Genomic DNA, 23,824 nt, shown 5'->3' with positions numbered 1-23,824 from the left:
TTTCCCATGACTTGTAGACAAAGCACTGAGTACTAGAATGGCGCTTGCAACAGACATTCTTTACCAACGAGAGCTTTGGGGTTAGTGAACCGCAAATCCAAATTGGACAGTGGGAGTTAAAAGTTCACTCGTCCAATGGAGTTACATGGATAGTCTGTGAACAAAGATTCAAGGAGTCTCTACGGATTAACCATCCAAATATCTCTAACTTTTAACCAAGTAACTATAACTCCCGCCGCTGCCATGCACAGTGTTGACAACAATGATGTCAGTTGCAGTGATAATCTCAATAATGTCACAACACATGTCTGAGTGATATAATATGTGAGGTAATTAGCAGTCCATGGCAACGGCTCAAGTTATAGTGACTTTAGGGTGAAAGTTATATAATTTAAGATAATTAGAACTGATGAATTTCAGTGGTTTTGTTTCTTTAAAATGGTATATTTTAACCGACATTCTCAACAATGATAACGTTGCTTTAACATAAAGTAAGATGTCCATTGCTGTGATGGCATGGGGTTGGAAGCAGAGCATTCGCCTGTGACCAGGGGCTGCGCCTTTATCCCTGAAGGGCCCAACTCCCCACTGAGCAGGGCCTTCGGCTGTGCAAGGTTGTGGTTGAGCACAGTGCCTTGCCTGTGGCCAAGCCATGCGCCCAACCTCCCACAGGTACCCATCCCCTCACTGCGCATAGGCTTCGGCATGCACAATGTGGGCATGGGTGCAGGTTGTGGCCTGAGGCTGGGCGGCATGAGTTTGGGTGGAAGGGCTGGCCTGCAGTCAGATCCTACGCCCAGCCCCACGTAGTCGCGCACAGCTGACTGTTTTTAGCAATACAAAGCATGTTACTTTCAGTAAGGCAGACATACTTTCTTTGCCAAAATTTCACCAATAAATATAATCAAATGTATATTTCACAAATTCAAACATTGTAATGATTAATAAAAGTGATTGTCAACAAATATTTTCTTTAAAACCTTTTATCAAATGACATTAACGTGTCTTTGAGCCTTTCTTTTAACATTTTTCATGGTGCAAAGTGCATCCATACAACCAACCCCAAGAGGCTCCTGAACCCCAGTTGAGGAACATCCAGCCTTAGCGTGGAGTACTTTTAAAAAACACAGTAAACTCTCAATGGCCCAGGAGACTTATTGATTTTTAATGGATCCTCCTACAACATAAAAAAATGTTTGGTGGTGCCTTAGACTCTTATGGTGGCACAAAACCAGCACGTGTTTCATCGCTGTTGAGGATATTACCCTGTGACTTCTTCAGGTCTGTGTTCAATTTATAGCAGTTTCTTAAATCGGGTAATAATTCCAACCTGGAGTGGGGTTCTATCTGATTTGATGTCTTGTCCCAGTGGAAGCGTCTTTTTGTAATATGGACAGTGAAAGGCTTCCATGTCAGATTGCAGTATTCCCAAAAGTGTTTTTAGGATCATCGGGCAGTTGTATAGGTTCGAGTACGATCTCCCGAAGCGGCATGTTCGCCGGGCGAGTCTGCTGTGCTACTGTAGCAGGGGTAATCTACTCAACAACAATGAAACATGTGTTGGCTAAGAAGGTTTAAGAATTGAAATTAAAGACTGCGAAAAACACAAGACAAGCATCATTGTGACTTATGATATAATTTATGTTTTTAAAAATACTAAAGTGTGTGCAGAGAATCTTGTATATATCCAGTAAAGTGGTCTTTGATCACGCGTTTGTGGATCAGGTTGTTTTTCCCTATCTTATGCACCAAGCCAAATTTCTTGCAACAAGTTGATTTTATTTGTGATAGACCTGAAAGCGGCACCGCCCTATTGCTTTCCACCATTTCCATATATATATTTCATAAGTATAACGTCCCTTTAACCTTTGTTTTTTTTTAAGTGAATTTTTTAACTGGTAGTCACATTTGCCGAGATGGAAAATGGGGGCGGGCCTCTGACTAGCTCTCAGGAATCCTGCCGTAAGGGACTTACTGGAGGTAATAGGAGGGCTTCTTGGCCCCCAAGGACCCTCAACATAATAAAAAATAATCATAATAATAACAATCCATATTTATAAAGCGCAAACATATCACCCAAGGTGCTGGGGAACTTTGGGGAGATTAAGTGTGCTCTTACTCAGAGTCATATGCTGCTGAGCTGAGCTGCCATTGGTGATTCAGCCGTGAGCCCAGTGCTCTGGAGTTAGCCGCTCTGGATACTGTGCCACACCTCTCCCTCAGCATCCAAGAGGACTTAATTCCCCAACCAGTATTGTGCCAGGAGGCGCGTTTGTTGAGTGGTGGAAAAAGGGGGCATAGCCTCCAAAGTTGTCTCAGCAATTCCGATGTGTGGGACTTACTTGAGGTAAGAGGAGGGGTTGTTAGGCCCCAAGGACCCTCAGCAGCCAAGTGGACTTCACCACCGCCACCAGCAGTGTGCCAGGAGGCATGTTTGCAGACTGGTGGAGAAAGGGGGCCTTACCTCTAAAGGCCTCTTAGAAATCCTGCTGTGTTGGACTTACTGGAAGCAACAGGAGAGCTTGTTGGGCCCCAACGACCTTCTGCAGCCAAAGGGACTTAATTCCCCAACCAGCAGTGCACCAGCAGGCGTGTTTGCAGAGAGGTAGAGAAAGGGGGAGTAGCCTCCTGTAACTTGCTGGTTCTTTTAATAAAACAATTAAAACATTTTTAGGTGGGGCGGCTACATGACCCTCCTTCCCAGGGTCAATTCAGACTGCAGGGACCACATCCCCCGGTGGCATGCCTTTTTTAAATGGGGAGGCTGTGCGGCCCCCCTCCCCGGGCCGATTTTTGTCACAGGGAACCTATCCCCCACCTGACCTTTTTGAAAAAAAAAGTTAGACATTTAAAAGGAGGGTGACCAACGGCTCCCCATCTCTGGATGATTTCAGACCCAGGGACCCAACCCCCTGGGACCCACCCTCTAGTGTGGGTGCCCTATTCCCACCCAGGGCAACAGGAGGGGTAGTTGGCCCCTAAGGACATCCTCGAAGACCAACTAACCCTCCTGTCACTTCCAGTAAGTCCCAACCAGTGGAATTGCTAGGAGGTCTTCAGAGGTCATGCCCCCTTTCTCCAACACTCTGAAAACGCGCCTCCAAGAGCACTACTTATTGAGGGATGAAGTTCACTTTACTCCTGAGTGGCCTTTGGGGACAGGAAACCCCCCTGGTACCTCCTGTAAGTCCTCCACAGCGGGATTCCTGAGAGCTGGTCTGAGGCTGCACCATGTAATCGTAATAAATAAGATATAAGTACTGGAAGAACAAATGTACAAACGTAAGTGTACTTACCTCCTTAAAATGTTTTTCACATCCTAGAGAGAAAAGAAGAAAGAGGACAAGGTAAATATCCAAACACGCAAACATTGACGCATTTATTTCCGTTGTAGATTGGCCCTGATCTGTGATTGATGGAAAGGTAGCAGCTAAATATCAGAGAATACTATAGAATCAACATATCTTCAGCATTTAACATTTTTATTTTTCTGACTGATAGTTGTTTGGTCACAGAACAACCTGATAGTATCGGATCAGGCAAACTTGCAATAAATACCAGAGGTGGCTGCATGCACAATGGGAGTTCACTCAGGTTCCCTTTAAATCATCTCTGATCATCAGGCTATCATGCACATTTCAATTTTAAGAGCATTAAAAGCATTGTTCATGAGCATTTTGATGTAGAAATAGAGAAGGCTCTCTTTCTAAGTGTGGGCTGTACAAAGTCTGGTAGAGGCATGCAGAAAGGACAAGGAGTGAGACAGAGCAGGGTTGCTGCACTGTCAACTACTTTGATGGAATGCCTGTGTTGTTTAAACTACACTGCCTATGACACATGCATAGGGTGATATGGTTGGCGGATTGGTAATGTGGCTCATATGGCAGAAAATTCAAGCAACCACAATTGTACATATACAGCTCCAGCTTGTCATTGTGCTTTACGCCCAATGTGAGAAACTGGACGCTTTTTACTAATAATACTCAAAGCTATAAGAAGACACCAACAGACCTGCCGCAGTGGCCCCCACCCAGTTCTTGGCCCTACTCACATTTCCTCACATACCTGAAGATCACTGGTAAGAGCTTGTTGGCCTGACTACAGAAGTTGTAATCAAATTAGTAATACAGAATTTAGCAACAGAAAACCCCCTGGACCAGTTTCCTCTTAAATGTTATATAATGTTTGCAACTCACCTGGTTCCCCGCTTAACTACAATATATATAGAAACCCTCTAGATAGGCATTCTCCCTTGTATCCCGTTTGTTCCTCCTAGTATCAATATCCAAACCTGATCGAGATCCAACTGAATTACAGTGGCAGTCACCACAAACCAAAAGGATTGGGGCAGGTGGAGGAGGCACACGGGTGGAAACATGGAGGGGAGCACGGGGGAGTTTAATAACGATTGTTATAAAAAGGAAGACTTACCTGAAGCTGCCGGCTGCCTCCCACTCCTCATCTTCCTTGTCCCAGCAGCTGCTCAGACAGCATCATGAACTCCCTGTGCAATCCCCGTGCTGCCCTCATACAACGAGTGCAGCACGGGATTGGCTTGAGCGGGCTGGTGTGACACTCCGCTCAGGACAGGGACTCTGTGCTGTTTCTTCAACCTGGCTGTTCATTACAGCTGGGTTGGAGAAACCTATGGATGCATGTGTGTTTGGACAGCCTACGCCGGCCAGCCAAAGACACATGCACACTTAGAATAACAGGAGCCACTCCTTTGCCCCCCTCTCATAGCCCTGGCCCCACCCTTCCCTGCACACAATGGCTGAGCCAAAAGGTGAAAAATAAAACAATGATAGAATATGGTTTAATTTTTCACCTGCTAGCTCTGAGCCAGTGAGGCTACGCTCCTCCGCCACTGCAGAGGTGCTGCCCCTCCTCAATTGCCTTCTTTCAGGCCACTGCTTATCTTGGGTACTGACTACAAATTATTAAACAAGATTCTAGCACACAGATTCTTACAAATACTCCCTGAGCTTATCCACTCAGATCAAAATGGCCTGTGCCTGGTTGCAGTAACTCCCTAAACATCCGCAGGTTTCTCCACATCATGGACAGATTTTCTTTCCAATTCCCTCAATCTGCATTTCTAGTGCTGGATTTGGAGAAGGCCCTTGATACACCTGACTGAGGTTATCTTTACCAGGTTCTACCTAGGCTAGGGGTATGTAAGTGCTTGCTCCCCCTTATTCGACTATTGTACACTACTCCCTCTTCACATGTTCTAATGGGCAAAATGACACTGGCTTCCTTTTCAATCCATAGGGGAAATATACAGGGATGCCCACTTTCCACTTTGCTTTTTACAATTCTTATGGAGCCTCTAGAGGTCCATGTCCATGCAGGAGGCACAACATGGGCAATCCTTCTAGACGGCACGGCACCTGCAATATCCTTCTATGTGGACACAGTAGTCAAAGAATGTGTCAGACAAGTTTTCCAACTCACACAGTACATTATTCCATATGCCCCCGAGATACCGCTCAGGGTTTACCTGCACAGCCGAGATTCCTCGCACCCAGGAACTTACTCAAAAAAGCATAAACATTCTGGAGACCTTTCCTTAGATGGTTACTTGCTCTCTCTTGAACAACACATAGCACAACACAGTATTCATACAGGGCAGATTCTAATGCACAGGCAGCTTCGGCAGACCGGTTGGATGCTATTGGGAATCCCTCATGAGGAGCCACAAACTCACACAGTTACACATAAAACATTTGTAATGAGTCCATGTTGACTGTCAGCTACCTGGCTACAAAAATATACTTTGTGGCAAATGTAATTTGGAAGGGGGTTCCAGGACTCTGATAGAGCCCAATGAGCATAACCATTAGTGTAGCCTCACCTGGAATCCAGAAATACCCAGTTCAACATCCAGTTTTCTATACTACACAGAACAAACCTCTCCTCTACCAAAGTAAACCAGATCTTTCCAGGCACTCAGCTCTGGTCCTGGGCATCCAAAGCACACTATTGGTGAGCTGCTTTGGCCACTCTAGCCAACATCACTCACTGCGAGGGACTTAACACTTGAGAAGTGGGTGCCCTTGGCATCTACAAGCACACTAAGCAAAGTAAGGTAAAGAGCAAGGTTCACAGAGCTCACCCTCCTGTTAGCTAAATGTTCTATACCCTTAAAGTGACATGCGTCATTGCCCCCAACGGTTGCATCTTGGAGGCAAAGAAGAGGCAAGAGCTTCTGTAAACACCTCATCCCTATGGAATGGGATGATATGTTGAACCACTATCAATGCATTATTAAAGATGACTCCCTCCCCCACCATGTAAATGTGAGTGGCTGATACTTCTGCTCCCTATGATCCCTCCCCTGCCCTGTCCTTGGCATGCCGGCAACTACTTCCAGCTCACAAGTAGCACCACACGCCCTTGCTTTCCTCTCCTGCTTCCTGTATAGAACGCATTGTTGTATTTGTATTACCTTCCTGTGCCTGGGTAGTCTTCTTCCTTGTCTAGACAGAAGGCGCACAACAATCAAAGACTTCCCACTGCTCAAGTATTGTCAGATAGTTCACCTTTGTTCACCCTTTGTCTTTTTGTAAGCATAATTCCACATAGTAGCACAGTGATTTTTTCAATAATTTGGTAAATAGGAGTTTAATTGATGTATAATGAACACATCAACATTATCTGTAATCTCCTAGAAAGCTTTGCAGATACTGTCTGTCATGTTCTAAATTAAAAATGCTTAATAAAAAAGACTTGGTCAAAAAAGTGAGACAGAGGCCCAGCAGTTGAATAGTGGATTGGGCTGGGGCATAGAGGAAAGACAGTAGGTAATACTTGCAACTACAGTAAGGAGGGTGATGCATTTGGTGCACACAGAGAAGGGAGCCTGTGGCATCCAGAGTGGATCAATTTGTCAGGCAAAGGCACTCACAATAGACTGTAAGAGTGTATCGCGGAGACAGAATGGAGAGGAGAACAAGGTGGACACACCAAACACAATGAGGTGTCACAGTTCACCTAATGGACAGGATGGAAGACTGAGGATGAATTGGAGCAGGGGTGAACAACCCACCAGGTGTTTAGGATGGCACCACACCTGCACTAATGGTAGGGAAAAGCAAGGCGTGAGAGAGCAGATGACCAGACCGGTCACTCTTCTTGCACTGCCAAGTCTGGCAGTAGAAGAGCAAGAGTGCTTTATGTATACACAAAAAAACACATAGGACCTCACACATAAGTGTGTGTGTGTGTGCGTGTGCGTGTGTGTGTGTGTGTGAGTGTGCGCGTGGGTGGGTGTGTGTGTTGACAGTGATCAATGAAGCAATGAAAAATAAGGAAAATAAAAATCCAAAGTTGAAACCACCCTAATGTTAATCACAAGTCCAAACAAGAGCACAATTCATATCTTAGACTGCAATAGTGCTAACTCTACATACCTACACTTGACAGTTCCTCCTGTAAGCTGCTTGGCCTCCATTCCCAAATACAAATTCCAGCCTCCTCACACGTATGCACCGCTAAATTCTGCAAGTGTCACTGTCACTTAATATAAATTGTCTGCTCATTTTCCAGCACTTTAAAAATATCTGAATTATTCATCAGTGATTCTCTAGGAGCCACATATCCTTCAAAATATTTTACTGACTCAATGGTCAAGCAAGGCGGTTTTTGGTATTCGAGTATGTGTTTAGGATCCTGCCTTGCCTATGAGATTAATTTGATTAATAAATCCCAATCACACACCACATCCTGGCTATCATTGACCAGAGTCCTATTATAGTACAATACAACAATACACTCTTAGAACTATCCATAACTCCCAGAATTCGGTTGACAATTTTAAGGCCACTGCTAGGCCTTTGTGAAATTTTAATTGTGGTTTTGAACTTTGCAAAATTCACAAACATACATTAACATGAATTACCCAATAAGTGAAATGTCCATGAATTCCCCATTAGTGAAATTTTGCAAAATGTCTTCAATAGAAGCCAAATGATTCAAGCAGAAAATCTATTGCAGAAGACATTTTCTCCTTCTAATGAGTTCTATTCCTGGAATCTCGTACTGCTTTTGAAATTATGCTATGCCTTCGTATTGAATTTTCAGGTGAGATATTGCAAAAGAATGTATCATACATTTTTTTTTTTTATTTATTGCAAGAAAGAGAAAAAACAAAGAAAAATCATATCTTGTTATACATATATCATTTCATAATTATCTGGACATAAATTAGCCATTAAATACAAGCAGAGGGTTACAATACAGATATTCACCAATATCTAAATCATGACAGTGATGCCAATGTGCAGGACTCTCTAAAAGGTTACATGTATATCAAATGAACGTTCCCCATATTTTTCCCTCCCTTTCAATGCCTTAGGACCCCTACACTTAGCCAATGAGAGCTCCATTGTATGTATTTCGTGAATAAGATTCCACCATTCCATGACACTAGGAGGTTCCTTTGAAATCCAAGTCCGCGCTATGAGCAACCTGGCGCAGGCAAAAATAATAGATATCAAATCTTTATAGTTACTATTAGTATCTTGTATATCTAACTATATCAAATGTGCAGAGAGAGTTGGTAGTGTTATTTGCCTACTATTAAGAAGCGCTATTATTCCTTTCCAAAATGATGTAAGTTCAGGACACTGATAAAGCATATGTTCTATACCAGCAGCTTCCATGTTGCATTTTGGACATTTAGTACACTCACTAGAAGCATTTCCAGAGGTCCAGCTAGCAATTCTTTGAGGCGTATAGTAAATTTGAGTGACCGTCCTATAAAATTGTAGCCTTAAATTTGAAGATTGGACCACTCGATTTATTTGTCTGAGCGACCCTGCATTCTGGTTGGAGTTGATATTTATTCCTAGTCTGTTGGTCTATTTATCTGCCATTTTCGCGCAGTCTTCTGCCTGGCCACTATTTAAACAAGCATAACTTTTGCTAATAAGTGATTTAGTATAGCTAGCATAAATACATTTTAGAGTATTCGAATGTTCTATTCTCTCGATTTTCATTTTATTAACCAAAAAGTCTTGAATCTGTATATATTTAAAGTACATAACATCACTAATTTTATAAAGTATTTTTAACGTACTGAAGCTCAAGAGGCTATTCGACCCATATAGATCGCCTAAAGTATTTATGCCATTCCCTATCCATTGCATGCGCCATCAGAAAATATGCTTGGCATCCCTGGGTTCCCCCAAATTTGTAGCTCAGCATTAAAAAATGCAATCTTATCAATGATCATAATTTGTTCCCAAATTCTTTTAATATCTCTCGCGGTCTTAAACTTGACCCTCTTGTAGTAATTGGGGTCATGTACATGAAACAAAAACTGATTGCTATCAGATCCTAGCATGAATTGGTGAAATAATAGGGAATTCTCTTTTGACAGAAGACTACGTATGCGTTGGACAAAAGTTGCAAAAAAACACATTTTAAAATCCGGGAAATGTAATCCTCCCTTTTCTATTGAGAGTTTCAATGTCGCAATAGATCTACAGGGTTTTTTATAGCCCCAAATGTAGCTACTACATATGGCTTCTATTTTCTTAATGTATAGATTGTTCAGTTGCAAAGGAATAGACCTAAATAAGTACAATAGCTTTGGTACAATCTTCATTTTTATTACATTTATTCGTCCTACCAGGCTAAGTGGTATTTTATGCCAAATTTATAGAGTGGCTGTTATCTCATTAAATAAAGGATCATAATTCAGTGCTATAATTTTCTCTATATCACTTCAGTAAGCTTGACTCCTAAATAAATAGCATTTGGACAAAGCCCCAATATTGGTTGCATAGGTTTATAGTTAGCAATTACTTGAGTTTTACTCACATTTAACTTATACCCCGATAGGTCCCCAAATTTGCTTGCTTCCTCAATTATCTCAGGGATAGCCAGTACTAAATCTGTGGTGAAGACAGCTATATCATCAGCAAAAGCTGTGATTTTCAAACTCTTGCCTCCATGCTCTACTGGAATTATATTATCTTGAGCCATTAATGCATTCAGAAATGGCTCCAAAGCTAAAGCAAAAAGCAGGGGTGATAGAGGACACCCCTGCCTTGTCCCCCTTTTGATAGAAAAGTTAGCTGAGTTAGCTCCTGCATAGCTAACTATTGCCGTTGGTGATTCGTACAAAGATCGGACCCATCCAAGATATTGCCCCTGTATACCAAATGCACTCAATGTTGCCCACGGATACTCCCACCCCACTCGGTCGAATGCTTTCTCCGCATCTAACATAACCATTCCGAGTGGGGTGAGTGTAGTTGCAGCAACATCGAAGGCAGTCACAGCAGTATTAATATGGGTAGTTGTGTCTCTCCCCACCACAAACCCATGTTGCTGGCAGTTAACCAAATCTGGCATATTAGGAGCAAGGCCGTTTGCCAAAACTTTGGCGAATACTTTTGCATCCGTATTAATTAATGAGATGGGCCTATATGACCCCCGTTCCTCTGGCGGTTTGTTCTTTTTCAAAAAGAAAACTATTTTTGCAGTACGCCATGATATTGGAGCACTTTCTGTTTGCCCCATAGAGTCTATCACCAACTGAAAAAGTGGGAGTAGTTCCTTTTGACAGATCTTGTAGATCTCTATAGGCAAACAATCTTCTCCCGCAGCCTTACCAGAAGGTAATGCTTGTATAGCTGTCTCAATTTCATTAGTTGTAATCTTAGAGCCAAGTTGTTTGATTACTTCCACATCTATTCTTACGGATAAATGTTTCTCTAAATATTGTCTAATTTCATCAAGAGTAGATTAATTTTCTGGAGTGTATAGGTGGCAATAATATTTAGCAAATTGATCTAGAATCTGCTTCGATTTTCTATATTCTTTAGAATCTGACCCTTTTATTACTTTTATAATAGTTTTAGCTTTTTTATCGGCTACCTTGTAGGCCAATTCTATCACCCCCTTCATATTGTGCCAACTTGTATTTATGTATTTTTGCACTGTATTTTTCCCTGAGGGGTTTTTTAATGACGCCCGCAGTGATACCAATCCTAATCCTAGCTCTTCAATATTAGTTTTACCCTGTATTATAGCATCAGACAATTGTTGTTCAGCTAATAAGATATTAGATGTAGTCAGCTTTTCTGCACCTCGTTTTTCAGCATTGTCCCTTAAGATATATTGTTGTACATAGCTTTAATGCTGCATTTACAAGCGTCCCATACAAAATTAACAGTTGTTGAGTTGATATTCAATGTTATGAATTCTTTTATATGAGCTTTGATACCAAGAATAAATTCCGAGTCCATAAATAAATATCTAGGGAATGTGAACTGTCGGGGCGCTTGTTTTCTATCCAAGGTTTTAAATTCAAACAGTATCGGATTGTGGTCAGATGTAACTTTAGGGCAAATTTCTATATTACAGTTCTCCAAGATATTATCTATTGCCCATACCATATCAATTCTAGAACAGGCTTTATGTGGCGCCGAGTAGTATGTAAAACCTGCTATAGTAGGATGTTTGGTACGCCATACGTCTTTCAAATTATGAATCCTGCCCAGTTCTATTATGGCTGCCCTGACTTTACCCATCCTGATTCTGTTACCTTTACTTGTAGAGTCCATCTTATAATTCATAACACAGTTGAAGTCCCCCATTATCAACAATTCGCCTTCCCACTCAAGTAGCTCCATATTCAATTGTTCATACAACTTGGGTTCATCTATATTGGGGCCATAAACAACACAAAATACATAACTTTTTTGATCAAATTGCACCTGTGCCATAGCCCACCTCCCCTTTGCATCACCTGTAGTTTTAATAATAATCATTCTTAAATATTTCTGTTTCAGAATAGCTACCCCTCTAATTGATGCCCCTGACGTTGAGCAAACAACAAGATCGTAGCCCATTTGTGATAGAAGCTTGCGATCTTGAAACCCAATATGAGTTTCAGAAATAAATGCCATATGTGGTTTATACATATTCATTTCTTCTTGCACCAATCTCCTCTTACATTTACTATTGAGTCCAGCAACATTCCACACCAAACATCTAGGGAAAGACATATCCTATAGTTATATTTTTCAGACTCCTCTGCATAGTATATTGTTCTAAGAAAAAAGATATGAGATCCTTGATATCTGCTTCTAACCATATTCTTTTCTTGCAATAAAACATGTTTCCCCCTTTTTCCACCCTTGCCAAACAGCGCACTACCCCTTCCTCCCCCCTTCCTATAACTACCTACAGGTCCCTTCTCATCCCCACTCCTCAGCTCTACCCCTGAGCCCGCCTCGAGGCCCCATAAATTCCTCCCTCTGTACCTACCCGGAAGCCTCCCTCTATCTTCTGCTGCCGCTGGAAGGGTAGCCAGTCAGAGAGGATTCCCCAGGAACTCCATCCCTCTGTATTATTCTCATACAAAAAGAGAAAGCACCCATGACCCAATTAAGAGAAAAAGCATAGATGAGAACTAAAAAGTATCCTAGGCAATTATTAATAACTTTAGCATCCATGATAAGTTGGTCTTGTGAATATTATTTTTTCTCCCTTCCCCTTCTTTCCCATTATTTTCTTAGTTAAGTTTTAGAATCCATTTTTGAAAGAAAGTGCACTGCCTCTTTAACATCATGAAAAAAATGAGTGTGTCCGGACTTTATAACTTTGAGGCGGGCGGGTTCTTGAAGATACACCATTGCTCCACAAGACTTAAGGGGATCGATCAGTTTGCGTAGCCCCTATCTTTTATCCCTAGTAACCTTACCGAGGTCTGAGTTTACAAAAAAAGTTAAATTGTCGATTGTCACTGGAGTGCTTGGTCTGGCTTTAATAGAAACTGCTTGTCGGAGCAAGTAGTTGCCGAAGTGAATTAAGAAAGGCCGTGGATATTTACTCTCTTGAGATCTGGGAATGATAGGGAGTCTGTGTACCCGCTGAAGCTGAGAGTCCCAGTCCCAGTCGGAGAGATCCGGGAATGCCCTCTGTAGTGTTTTTACAATGTATGCCCTTGCATCTGCTCCCTCCGATCCTTCAGGTATTCCAAAGAGTCTCAGATTGTGGCGCCTCTGCCTGTTTTCCAAGTCCTCCACTTTGTTCTGCAGAGTCTCTATGTCTTTGTTATGTCGATCTGATGAGACCGTGGAAGTGGCTAGGGTTTCCTCCACATCGACTACTCTTTGCTGTAGTTCCTCAATTTCCTTTGTTACTCCACTCAATTTGTTGGTAACTTCCTGAAGGCAGCTGTGGATTTTACTGTTATATTCCCTTAGTTTTAAAAACTGTTCTTGTACCACTTGAGGATGGGCCATTAATGTTTTCAAGATTAGATCCAAAGATGAAGCATTAGCAGAGGTCGGTGGAGGTGAAATGGAAATATTGAATGGTACCATTACCTCACTATGGGGGGGTGTAGATACGAGGGATTTATCATTCTGGCTCAATGTGATAGATCCGGTAGTACCGTCACTTAGGTTCCCAATAGATAGCAGGAGCAGGAGAAGTAACTGTGATAGGCAACCTGTCCAAGTCTGGTCCTAGTAAGTCAGAGCTCTCGGGTAGAACAACTTCCTAATTTTTTGAGTTGGCTTTAAGGCTCTCCCCTGCAATAGGATTATTTTCTGGTACATCCAGTGACAGATTTTTGGGCCCTCTTTTTTTTACTTGAACCCACTTACTCAGCGGGCTCTGGTCCATAATCAGTTTCCCTCCGCCGATAGTTGGCATTAATGTAGTTAATAAAGCGGCAGGGTTCATATTTCTCCCCCCTTTTTTAACTTTGTTTTTTGCTTTCCCTCTTTTTTTGAGGGCAGAGGATTTGCTAGTCTTTAATTGTGCTGAGTTATATTCGATATCTTTGTCTACGTCTTCTGCACCTTCGGTGTCCCCTCCTTCCACTAATTCCTCATATTCCTCATCATCAAAGTTAGCCTCTAAAAGCATCTCAGTCTCGGTATCTTCATTTCTATCAATGCCATCACAGTGTTTGTCACAATGGGTGTTAGCTCTCTCATCAGCTATGGTCGGATCTAAAACTGGTGAGGCCGGTGAGGCTGGTGAGGCTTGAGGAGGTTGTAAGACAGTTTTAGTAGTAGTATCTACGCCATGTATCCCCATCTCAATATTCTCATTAAGCACCACCTCATTCACTTTATACACAGCACTCCTATCCCCCAAATCTGGGATATCTTTGTTGTTTTTGGTTAAATTCCCTGTATCAGTCGGATTGGTTAAAGGCAAACGATTAATTCCAGGATTGCTAGTATTATTGATTTCAATGGTTTTATCAACAGACATTTCAACAGACGCTACTACACCTTCGTCTTCATCTTTTTGTTTGTCTTTCTTTTTAGTAATTGCTGCTCTGGTGTTACCTTTTAAAGGAGTAATTGGAGTAATTGGAGGAGCTTGAATGGCTAGTTGCTTACCCGTTTGTTTCTCCATCAGGCGCGGAATCCTTGCTACTACTGCTGGTGAAATTGGTTTGAGCGTTGGTGAACTCGCCTCGTCCACTCCTTCTTTCAGAGGGGTACCTCTGACTACTCTGGTCTTGGTAAGCGTGGGCGCCATGAGCACTATTATTCCTCTTTCTCTCTTTCTCCCGGCAATGAGAATTACTGGAACCAAAGAGCAAGAGCAAAAGATCAAACACTATCAACTACTGGCTGCTAACCCGTGTACTGTCCGTGTACACACCATACAAACAGCCAGTAGCCTAGTTCACAGCGGCTGCCGTCCTCTCTCGTCCTTCTGCTCGCAGAATTTCCTCCTTTCCACCTCTTCCACGCCTTCCATGCCTCGACCAAACCTCAGGCTCAAACTGACTCTTGACTCTGCTTTTAAATATCAGGAACCGCAGTGGCAATGCAGCAATGCAGCTTTTATATCTTTGTATCACCTTTGTATCACTTAGTGTGTCCATCTCTCAGTTCCCGGTTCCCGGTTCCCGGCTCCCGGCTCCCAGCACCCGGCTCCTGTCTCCCGGCTCTCGACCAACTCGCGAAAGCGCCACCGCCACCGCCTTCTTCCTAATCTCCTATGACCCCGATTCTTCGAGCCTCCGAGCCTCCGAGCTTCGAAATCCCGAGCTTCGAAATCCCGAGCTCGCAGTACACCGCAGCCTCCGATACTCCAAGTGCGTTCAGCCCTTGTGCGTTCAGCAAAGGTGTAGAAACCAGCACTGCACCTCACAGCTCCACAGTGGCAGCGGCTGCAGCAGCTGCGGCGTATTAGCGTGTTAGCGTGTTGCGTTGTTGCATTGTTAGCTTGTAGCTCGTAGATTTGTAGATTGTAGATTGTAGCACCTTAGTAAGCTTTTGTAGCACTTTACTTCTTCTCCACACCTTCTCCGCAAGAGAGTTTCTCAACAACAAAGCATCGGGTTGTAGTTGCGATAATTACCACAGCATTTCTCAGCCGTCAGTAAAGTCGAGGGTCAGGGGTTCCTGCAGGAGCGTCCTCTCCGTGGCGGCTTTACACCGCCATCTTGCTTCCTCCACCTGTATCATACATTTTCACCTGATTTTGCATATTGTTCGTGAAATATCACAAAAGGAATTCTGCAATTTTGTACAGGCCTAGAAATTGTGCTGAATAATGCACAGGCTTGCCACAATTCCTTTACAGTTGTTATGTGGACAGTGGACCATCAACACCGTCACCCCCCAGGAGACTAAAGCTTAAATGGCATAAAAGTATTGGACTATTTCATTAATGACACTTCAGAACCTCTGGATATTTTTACCAATTTATGTAGAAATTGTGCATTAAAATGCTCCTAATGTTCTCATGGAAGAACTGAACCTTCTTGGAGGAAGTCAGTCTCACTCTCTTCTTTTGCCTGCTTTGTCCAATTTGGAGCTGAATTTCACCCTCTGCTGATCTCAACATTCTCGAGCTCCCACTGGATTGCAGGGGAGGTTGCACATTCAGAAAAGGGCTTAAAAGGTGTAGGGGTTGTAGTTGACTCATATACAATCGACGCATGAAGGTAATATGGTACATGAAGGGACAACGGGTATAGCTTAGCTCTGATGAAGGGGTGCTGCTGCTCTCGCTTTATTAACAACATAATAGAGTTGCAATATTGTAGTCTCAGACACTTTGTGACACTTTTCCCTCAGTCTGAAAAATAAAGCAATATAGGTTAATTACATTTCACTTTTTCTATGTGTTCTTAGGTTCTAAAATTAGAATAGGAAAGAGCTAAACAGATATGACAGAGTGGAATATGAATTAGCATAAAAAACAAGCACATCAAAGTATGTGGTACAGGAGTGGAGTTTGACAAAAGCAGATACAAAGTTCCCATTTACTAAGTTTTTTAGTGGTAAAGTTGTGTCCTACATCTGCCCTAGATGCACTGCTTAATTTGAGCCGGCACTCAGCACCACCACTTAATTCTCAACACCGGCACAAAGGACAGTCCAACACATGGGTGCACCGTTTGTCTAAATTTGAGGTGAGCACAGCAAATGTGTTTAATGATTCAATATACATAAAAATGAATAATACCTGCCATCCAGGTCATTCTGATAGCTTTGGGATGAAATAGTTAGAACTGTCACAATTGTGTGAACATTAGTAGTTGTGCTGGTACTATCAGAGCTGATGGGGGAAATAGGTGAGTCCCCGGCCTCTTGAGAAGTGCCCTAATACTTACTTTTTATTGTAATTTTTTTATAAAAAATTATACACTGCCTAGATGTGATATACTACTGAATTTCCAGAAGTGAGATACACTTATAATAATTTACTCCAATGCCTGCCTGCATCAACTGTAGTTACCTTCAATGACCTAAGAGCAGCAACCGCCTGAAATCTCAGGATACACTTAACAGTACCTTTCCATTTTATTCTATGTGTGTTCATGTTATTTCTTCTATATACTGAGCATGAAATTTAAGCAATGTCTTGATTATTAAATGTACTGTTAGATCTAGTGTGGGGGGTTACATGGCAATCAGGGTTTTCCATGCTTCAATAGAGACAGATCTAGCCATTTAGCATTAGTGTCCAGGGGACACCATAAAACTAAATCCCAAACTGGATGGCAAGTACTTCTCTTTAGCACCTGACTATCACAGACAAGTAAGACCAAGTAGTCCCAGACTTACCCAAGCACGTGGTTAGGGCTAGACTCATAACTCAGCAAACAACAATTCCATCAATAAGGCTACCACTTAAACTTAGTTCCCACTAGATACAGTTCAGCGTCACACTCTTCAGTCATTACGATTGAAAAGAGTAATATATTGGTGTATATTATGGAGCAGGCCGGTGTGCACCACTACAAAGACAGTAAGTTGTTGCAAGATTTTTGTACTTGCACACAGAAACCGGCCAGACCCAAAACAAAGACACCATCCAAATTGGAGGACCCTAGATTGAACCCACTCAGAATTAGTAACACTAATTAATCTAGCCACACAAAGAGGGGAACCAGGAAGACAAATCCCAGCCTCATAGATAATCAAATTAAAACCATGATGTTAGGGCATTAAATGTTTCAGAGCTTCCTGCTGAAATCAGATACCTTTAATATCTCATAAGCTGCCCGCTGCACTTCACAGTTAAAATATATCGGTGCTTGGCTGGCCATGAGTCCTGGACACATCTCCACAACCGTACAATGGATCTACACTTTGATTGCGGCGCTGGGAGCAGCATGGCCTCACCTAGATACCACTCTTACTACCTCCACTCCCGGAGAAGACACAGATCTGGTCCTTGCACTCTTGTGGGGGCAACTAAAGGCAGACACCAGCACTCTGTAGTCAGTAACCCTTCCTGCACAGCGGAGGGGCAACCTCAAGGTTCTCTAGGAGTTGGGCTGATGAAGGCCTTCCATGGAAGATTCTCCTCTGTTGGATGGAATCCAGCAATCCTCTTCCCAGTAAGCAGGGCCAGTTTCCTCTCCAGACAGTCCAGCACAGCATTTAGAAGGAACCCTAACCAAGACTAAGGGTCTGATTCAGAGTTTGGTGGGCAGGCCATCAGCCTGCTAGGTCAGAGAAGGGTATGGCCTCTGCTCCCTTTGCAGAAGACCACCCAAATATTTAGATGCTGTAGTGGTTGCTGTGAAAACAGAATAACTTTATGGAGGCTGTGCTTGGTGTGCCCACTCTGAAGAATGTATTTTTTTGTTTTTCAGGTATACATTCCCAAAGCGTGAGTTCTTCTCAAAAAACAAAAACTCTATGATGCCAAAATGCAGGGAGTTTTTTTCACTGCTTAAGGCGGCAATGGAGCGATGTTCCTTTCTGTGACTGCTAAGACTCACAGGGGTCGCATACAGGCAAATGTTGTGGGAGCGTCTAATAAAGCTGTCTGACCGCAGTATGATCTGGCAGTCCTGTGGCAGAGAGGCCAGCGGGTCGAAGGATTATTCCAATAGAGGCAGTAACGGTTCTGCTGTATTAATCAAGCGCTTCCCCTGACTCTAAAAGAGCTGGATTACCACAACGTATGGTGTGGGAGCACCACCATTTTATGGTCCACTAAACTCAGAATTACCCTCTAAATCCCTAATCTCCAGCCTGCTAAATGGAGGTCAGAAGTTAGCAGATTCAGGGGCTGGGTCAAAGCCATTGCTCAATGGTAATGGGTTACAGACCTGCCCTGCCCTTGATCTTAAATGATCCTGGAACAAGGTATGTTTAGGCTGGTCAGTATTTATCCCCAGAGCCCAACAATCAGCTCTTCTACACAGTTTGAAAATGAGGAGAGTTCTCCAAATGCTGCTTTATCTGAGGTGCCTTTCCTAAGCTCGTTTCTGCAAGCTCTGGTATAGATGTTTATTCAACCGTAAAATCCAGGTCAAATTATTTGTGGAGCAGATGAGAAGGAAGATGAGATGCTGTGTCAATAAAAGGACCCGGGGGGGAAGGGAAGGAATGTCAACGATGCAGGTTTCCCAGTTAACAAAGGTCTGGCTGGCTTTACAAAAAAACCAAAAATTGTCCACCATCAAAGGCTGCTGGACACATCAGAAAGCCAAAATGGGTTCCATATCATATCATGTTTGCCATGCACACCGAACCTCACATTCCCACACATCAACCATGCAGATAGAAATAATTTCCTTCTCACCTATGAACCGATGAAAATAAAAAAGTCGAATGGTAAAATGTTAAAGAAGGGTAAAGCTGCCACTATTGCCAGCCCCACAAAGCCTGTGTAAACACCCTATTATCCACTCTCCTAAAGAGGGGTGTCTTAGTGAGCCCACTTCTACAACAGCACTCTAGTGTCCCAATCCATGTAACAGGGAAGTCTGTAGTGAGCACTCTTTGTGCTTTGAAGGAGCATATCGCTGTTTGAAGGTACCTGTGTACTCGAGGCTGCTGCCGGCTCTCCATTTTCTCCCACTACCGCCGCCGTCAGGAGCCACATCGGGAGTGCTAGTGGGGGTGTTCCTGTGATAACACCACCTTCAGGAGCCTGCTGCTGTGTCCCTGTTCCTCCCCGCCGCCGCAGTTGGAACATCAAGCGGCCGCCGAGCGGGAGGAACGGGACCAGGACTACATCGCCCAGAATTCCCTGGTGGGTCCCGCCCACACACACAGCCACTTCCGCACCCGGAGGCGCTAAAACCAACAGGGCTCCCACTGAGGAGCTTGTGCTTTGAAGGAGCATATCGCTGTTTGAAGGTACCTGTGTACTCGAGGCTGCTGCCGGCTCTCCATTTTCTCCCACTACCGCCGCCGTCAGGAGCCACATCGGGAGTGCTAGTGGGGGTGTTCCTGTGATAACACCACCTTCAGGAGCCTGCTGCTGTGTCCCTGTTCCTCCCCGCCGCCGCAGTTGGAACATCAAGCGGCCGCCGAGCGGGAGGAACGGAACCAGGACTACATCGCCCAAAATTCCCTGGTGGGTCCCGCCCACACACACAGCCACTTCCGCGCCCGGAGGCACTAAAACCAACAGGGCTTCCTCCGCGTCGCGGGACGCGCGCGGGCGGGCGCCGGGCTAAGCCCGGGCAAAGGGCGGGCCCTCTGTGGCCCTCGGTGACTGAGGTAGGCTGGGCTGGGCCAGGCTATTGACATCTTCTATTCAAACAATTGCAAAGATATGTTTTGTAGCTGCACATCGTGTGGTAAAAATTGACGAACTGATCTATTGACTCTGGCAGGAATATTTCCCAAGAATCCCCTTCATTGTTTCGTTTTTCTTATGGACTAATTTTTTTTCTTAATTTCATTCTTTGTGGTTTTTAACTTTTTTTACTGTATATTTTTATATATTGTTAAGGATGATGACAAAGAAACTCCGCTCTGGAAGAATATTGGGGGGAAGGTCTTGCGTAAAAACAAGATCCAACCCCCAGAGAAATAAATCAGCTAATAACCCTCTATTGAAGGGTCAATGCCAGCTTTTGAAATTGTGGGAAAAACCCATCGATAAGGTTTTGCCAGGTGATGCAACTGCAGGCCCTGATATAGCTCCACCTGTGGGTCCTGCAATGGTGGTAGACAATATGGATTCCTCTCTGAGTGTGAGGGATTTTTCCCATGCAGGGTCTGTTGTGAAGACTTGCCTTGCGCACTCTGAAATGCATAGTGATATTAAGCACTCTGCACCAAATTTTGAGGGAGAGCAATTTAATAATACATCAGTTCTTAAAGTTACTGTGCCCAATGTTCCGTCTGGAGGTGATTCTTCTTTGTCAAGTATTGACCTAGAGCTCTGCAGTCGTTACTTGGATGGTGGTAGCCTGAAATTACAATAGGCTATCAAGTCTCCAGCGGGCGCTACTCCCTCTGGACTATTGTTGTACAGTAGTACTCCCTCTATAAACGCGCAAGACATTTCTTCACTGCTAAATGTCTCTAGGAGCCCTGTGCTTAATCTATCAGGCATTTGTCCTCTTGTTCCTTTGGGTGAAAAACCTATATCTGAATCCTTGATTGCCCTGGAACACTTATTGACCTCTATACTATTACTATTGGGCAAATTTGTAGGAAGCTCTGACTGTATTCTGGATTCTGTTACACAAATATTAAATGCTATGCTGCTAAAAGTCCTGGAAAAGATTCCTGATCCTGCTCCTGAGGCGGGCTCTCAGAGGGCAACGGTATGTGGTAATGCTTCTGCGGGAAATCTAGGCATAAATATTCCAGTGGTAGTTCAAGAAAATGATTCCACTGGAATTCCTATTGCTGCAGCTAATTGTGTAACGGTCTCTGACCTTGAAATAGAGGAAGAAAGCATGATTGTTACAGATTTAAAAGCTGTAATTGAGTTATTCCCAATTTTTGTGCCAGAAAAAAAGGGGCCCCAGGATGAAGATAAAGAAAAAGAAAAGGAAAAAAGTGGTAAACATAGAAATAACAAATGAAAAAAAAGGAAACCAGTGCGTGAATACAGGAAGAAAAGACAGAGGCAAATAATCTTTCAAGATCCTAATGCTCTAACTGGTAACGATGATATTGTTAGTGAGTCTATAACTGAGTCCCTGAGTCCAGATGTTGATACCCTCGCCTCTGCTTGCGGAGAAAAAGTTCTCTTTCAGGCTCCTCTTGCTTCTGTGGAAGTCCTTCCCCCTGACAGTGGAGGAGGGCTGATTTCTCCCCCAGTGGCAGAGGTGATAAGACCTATCCCGGTTGTGTCAGGGGCTCTTAACACCCTAGCTCCTCCTTATTTGTTACCAGAAGAGGTTGATGTATGTTCCCAACACTCTCTGACAAAAGTATCAATGACCTATGTTGACACTCTGATTGTGGACTTTCTGCCATTGTTTGATTCCGACCTGCACTTAAATAGGACATGGTTACTCAACTGTTTCAAAGATCTAGAAAGTTTAAAACTCATTCAATCGAGTGATATTGAGTTGGTTACTTTGTTAGGTGGAGACAGTGTGTCACGTATAAGGGTAAAATTTTATTCCAAAATTATTGTAAACCTTATACTACAACAGGCTGAAAATTTCCAATGTAGAGGAATTGATGTTTTACCTATCTTCTCCGTAGGAAAGGTTAATTTACCCCAAAATGGGTTGGCTCAAAGGGGCAATGGGCAAGATGGGGCCCTTCCTTCTTTTAATGATTTAAAGATTTGGGTTTCAAAAGGCAAACGTTTGGTATCCCAGGTATTGCCTCCCCAGTTAATTCAGAATTTTCTTCCTCTAGAGGATAACCAACGGTGGAATTGGCTTCCTGGTGCCTTGTCTAATAAAATCACAGACAATCCCAAATTTTTTCAACATCTTTAACAATAAATTGAAAATTATATCTTGGAATGCAGCCGGGATACATAATAGCCCAGAGAAACTAGAGTTTTTGTTTTCTCTGGAGGATAACGTGATTTGCATCCAAGAAACATGGTGCGTTAATAATTTATGTGCAGGGAAAGACTACTTTGTGCTTGAGGCTGCGGCCTCTCCCTCAAAGAAAGGGCACGCTAAAGCGGGAATTGCTTGTCTTTTGTCTAATAAATTGCAGTGGAGATTTTCTCATTATGTTGATTCAAGTAATCTCTTCCAAGCAATAACAATAGGTAGTCTCGCTAGCACTGGCAATAAGAATTCTATTGTAAATATTAATGCTTATATTCCTCCCGAAGAATGTTTTAATACTTTATTGAAGCAAGTGTTTCTTTACATTAAGCAGATTAAAGAGGTATATCCCCCACCCGAAGTAATATTAGTTGGGGATCTGAACTGTAAAGTTTCTAATTCTAGTATAAATTTATTTAGAAATAAATCCAAAGAAGAGGCTTACCTCATCCCACAATCACTCTTCCCAGATAAAATAAAAACTAACAAAAGAGGGAAGATATTGATGGAAGAACTGTCTGCAATCGAAGGGCTTATTTTAAATGGGAGACTCCCCTCTGATACTCCTGCTAAATTTACCCATAGGTCCCCTCATAGCGACTCAATTCTAGACTACGTGATTTCTGATTATGGTATTTTCACGCTTGTCCAGGATTTAATGGTATCCCCAACAGCTTTGAGTGACCACAATGTGATTAGTATAAGTATCTCTTTACAACCTCCTCCCTCTGATACTTGGTCATTTAATAACAAAGGTGTTAATTTCCATAAAATCTCGGGTAGATGTTTTTGGAATCCAAGTGCCATGAAGGGTGTGCAGGATATTCTTTGTAAAACCATACTAGAATTAAGTGATTGGCTGTGTTCTGAAATCATGCACTTTGAAAAATTTGTGGAGAAAATCACCTGGGTTGCAAAAAACTCCAGTTTTCCTAGGAAAAAGTTACCATATCCTAGTGTAATGCTCCCCCTAAATAAGGAAATAAATAAATTAGTGCGGGAGCAATTTCTTTGTAGATCTAGTGAATTAGCAAATAAAATATCGCTGCTAAAAAGAAGGAGAAGTAGATTGAGAATGAAACTTAAAAAAGAAAAAGAAGTCTCATTGTGGATAAGTTTAAGGGAAGCCGTTGTGCATGGTAAGGCTAGAGAATTTTGGTCTATAGTTGGCAAGGGATGCGGAGTAAGTCCTATTTCTGAAGAGGTATGGTCCTCTTTTATCTCAAAACTATATGCTGGGAATGGCACAAAGGTTGAGGATAGTGGGTTTGTTCAAGCAGCTGAGTTTCCTATAGACTTCCCTTCGGAGAAAACTATAGAAATGGCCATTAAGAACATGCGCTCCTCAGGAGCAATGGGACCTGATGAGTTACCCATATCGGTTTTGAAGCAGGATCCGTCTCTATGGAGTAAGATACTTTTTCCATTGTTTAGATCTTGTTTCATCTCTAAAATGGTGCCTGCTTCCTGGAGGGGAAGCATACTGGTCCCACTATTTAAGAAGGGAGATAGGGACAAGCCTATGAATTACCGCTTGATAGCTCTCCTCGACTCAATCGGAAAAGTTTTTGCAAAATGTCTTTTAATATTAATTAA

The 23,824-nt window shown here is 42.9% G+C and overlaps 1 protein-coding gene across 1 annotated transcript in view; it reads right to left on the bottom strand.

The window, feature by feature from the left end:
- Positions 1–23,824, bottom strand: part of LOC147668903 (E3 ubiquitin-protein ligase TRIM17-like) — a gene marked incomplete at its 5' end in the record, with an annotated part of 400,957 nt that overhangs the window by 73,443 nt on the left and 303,690 nt on the right. The window contains one exon of the mRNA XM_086948368.1: positions 3,297–3,319. Within this exon, the coding sequence (XP_086804494.1) occupies positions 3,297–3,319 (23 nt within the window). The remainder of the gene's footprint in view (positions 1–3,296; positions 3,320–23,824) is intronic.

Source organism: Lissotriton vulgaris, unplaced genomic scaffold (assembly GCF_964263255.1).
Source record: "Lissotriton vulgaris unplaced genomic scaffold, aLisVul1.2 SCAFFOLD_1102, whole genome shotgun sequence".
NCBI lineage: Eukaryota > Metazoa > Chordata > Amphibia > Caudata > Salamandridae > Lissotriton > Lissotriton vulgaris.
The sequence above is the reverse complement of the archived record's forward strand: the minus strand, read 5'-3'. Positions and strand labels throughout refer to the sequence as shown.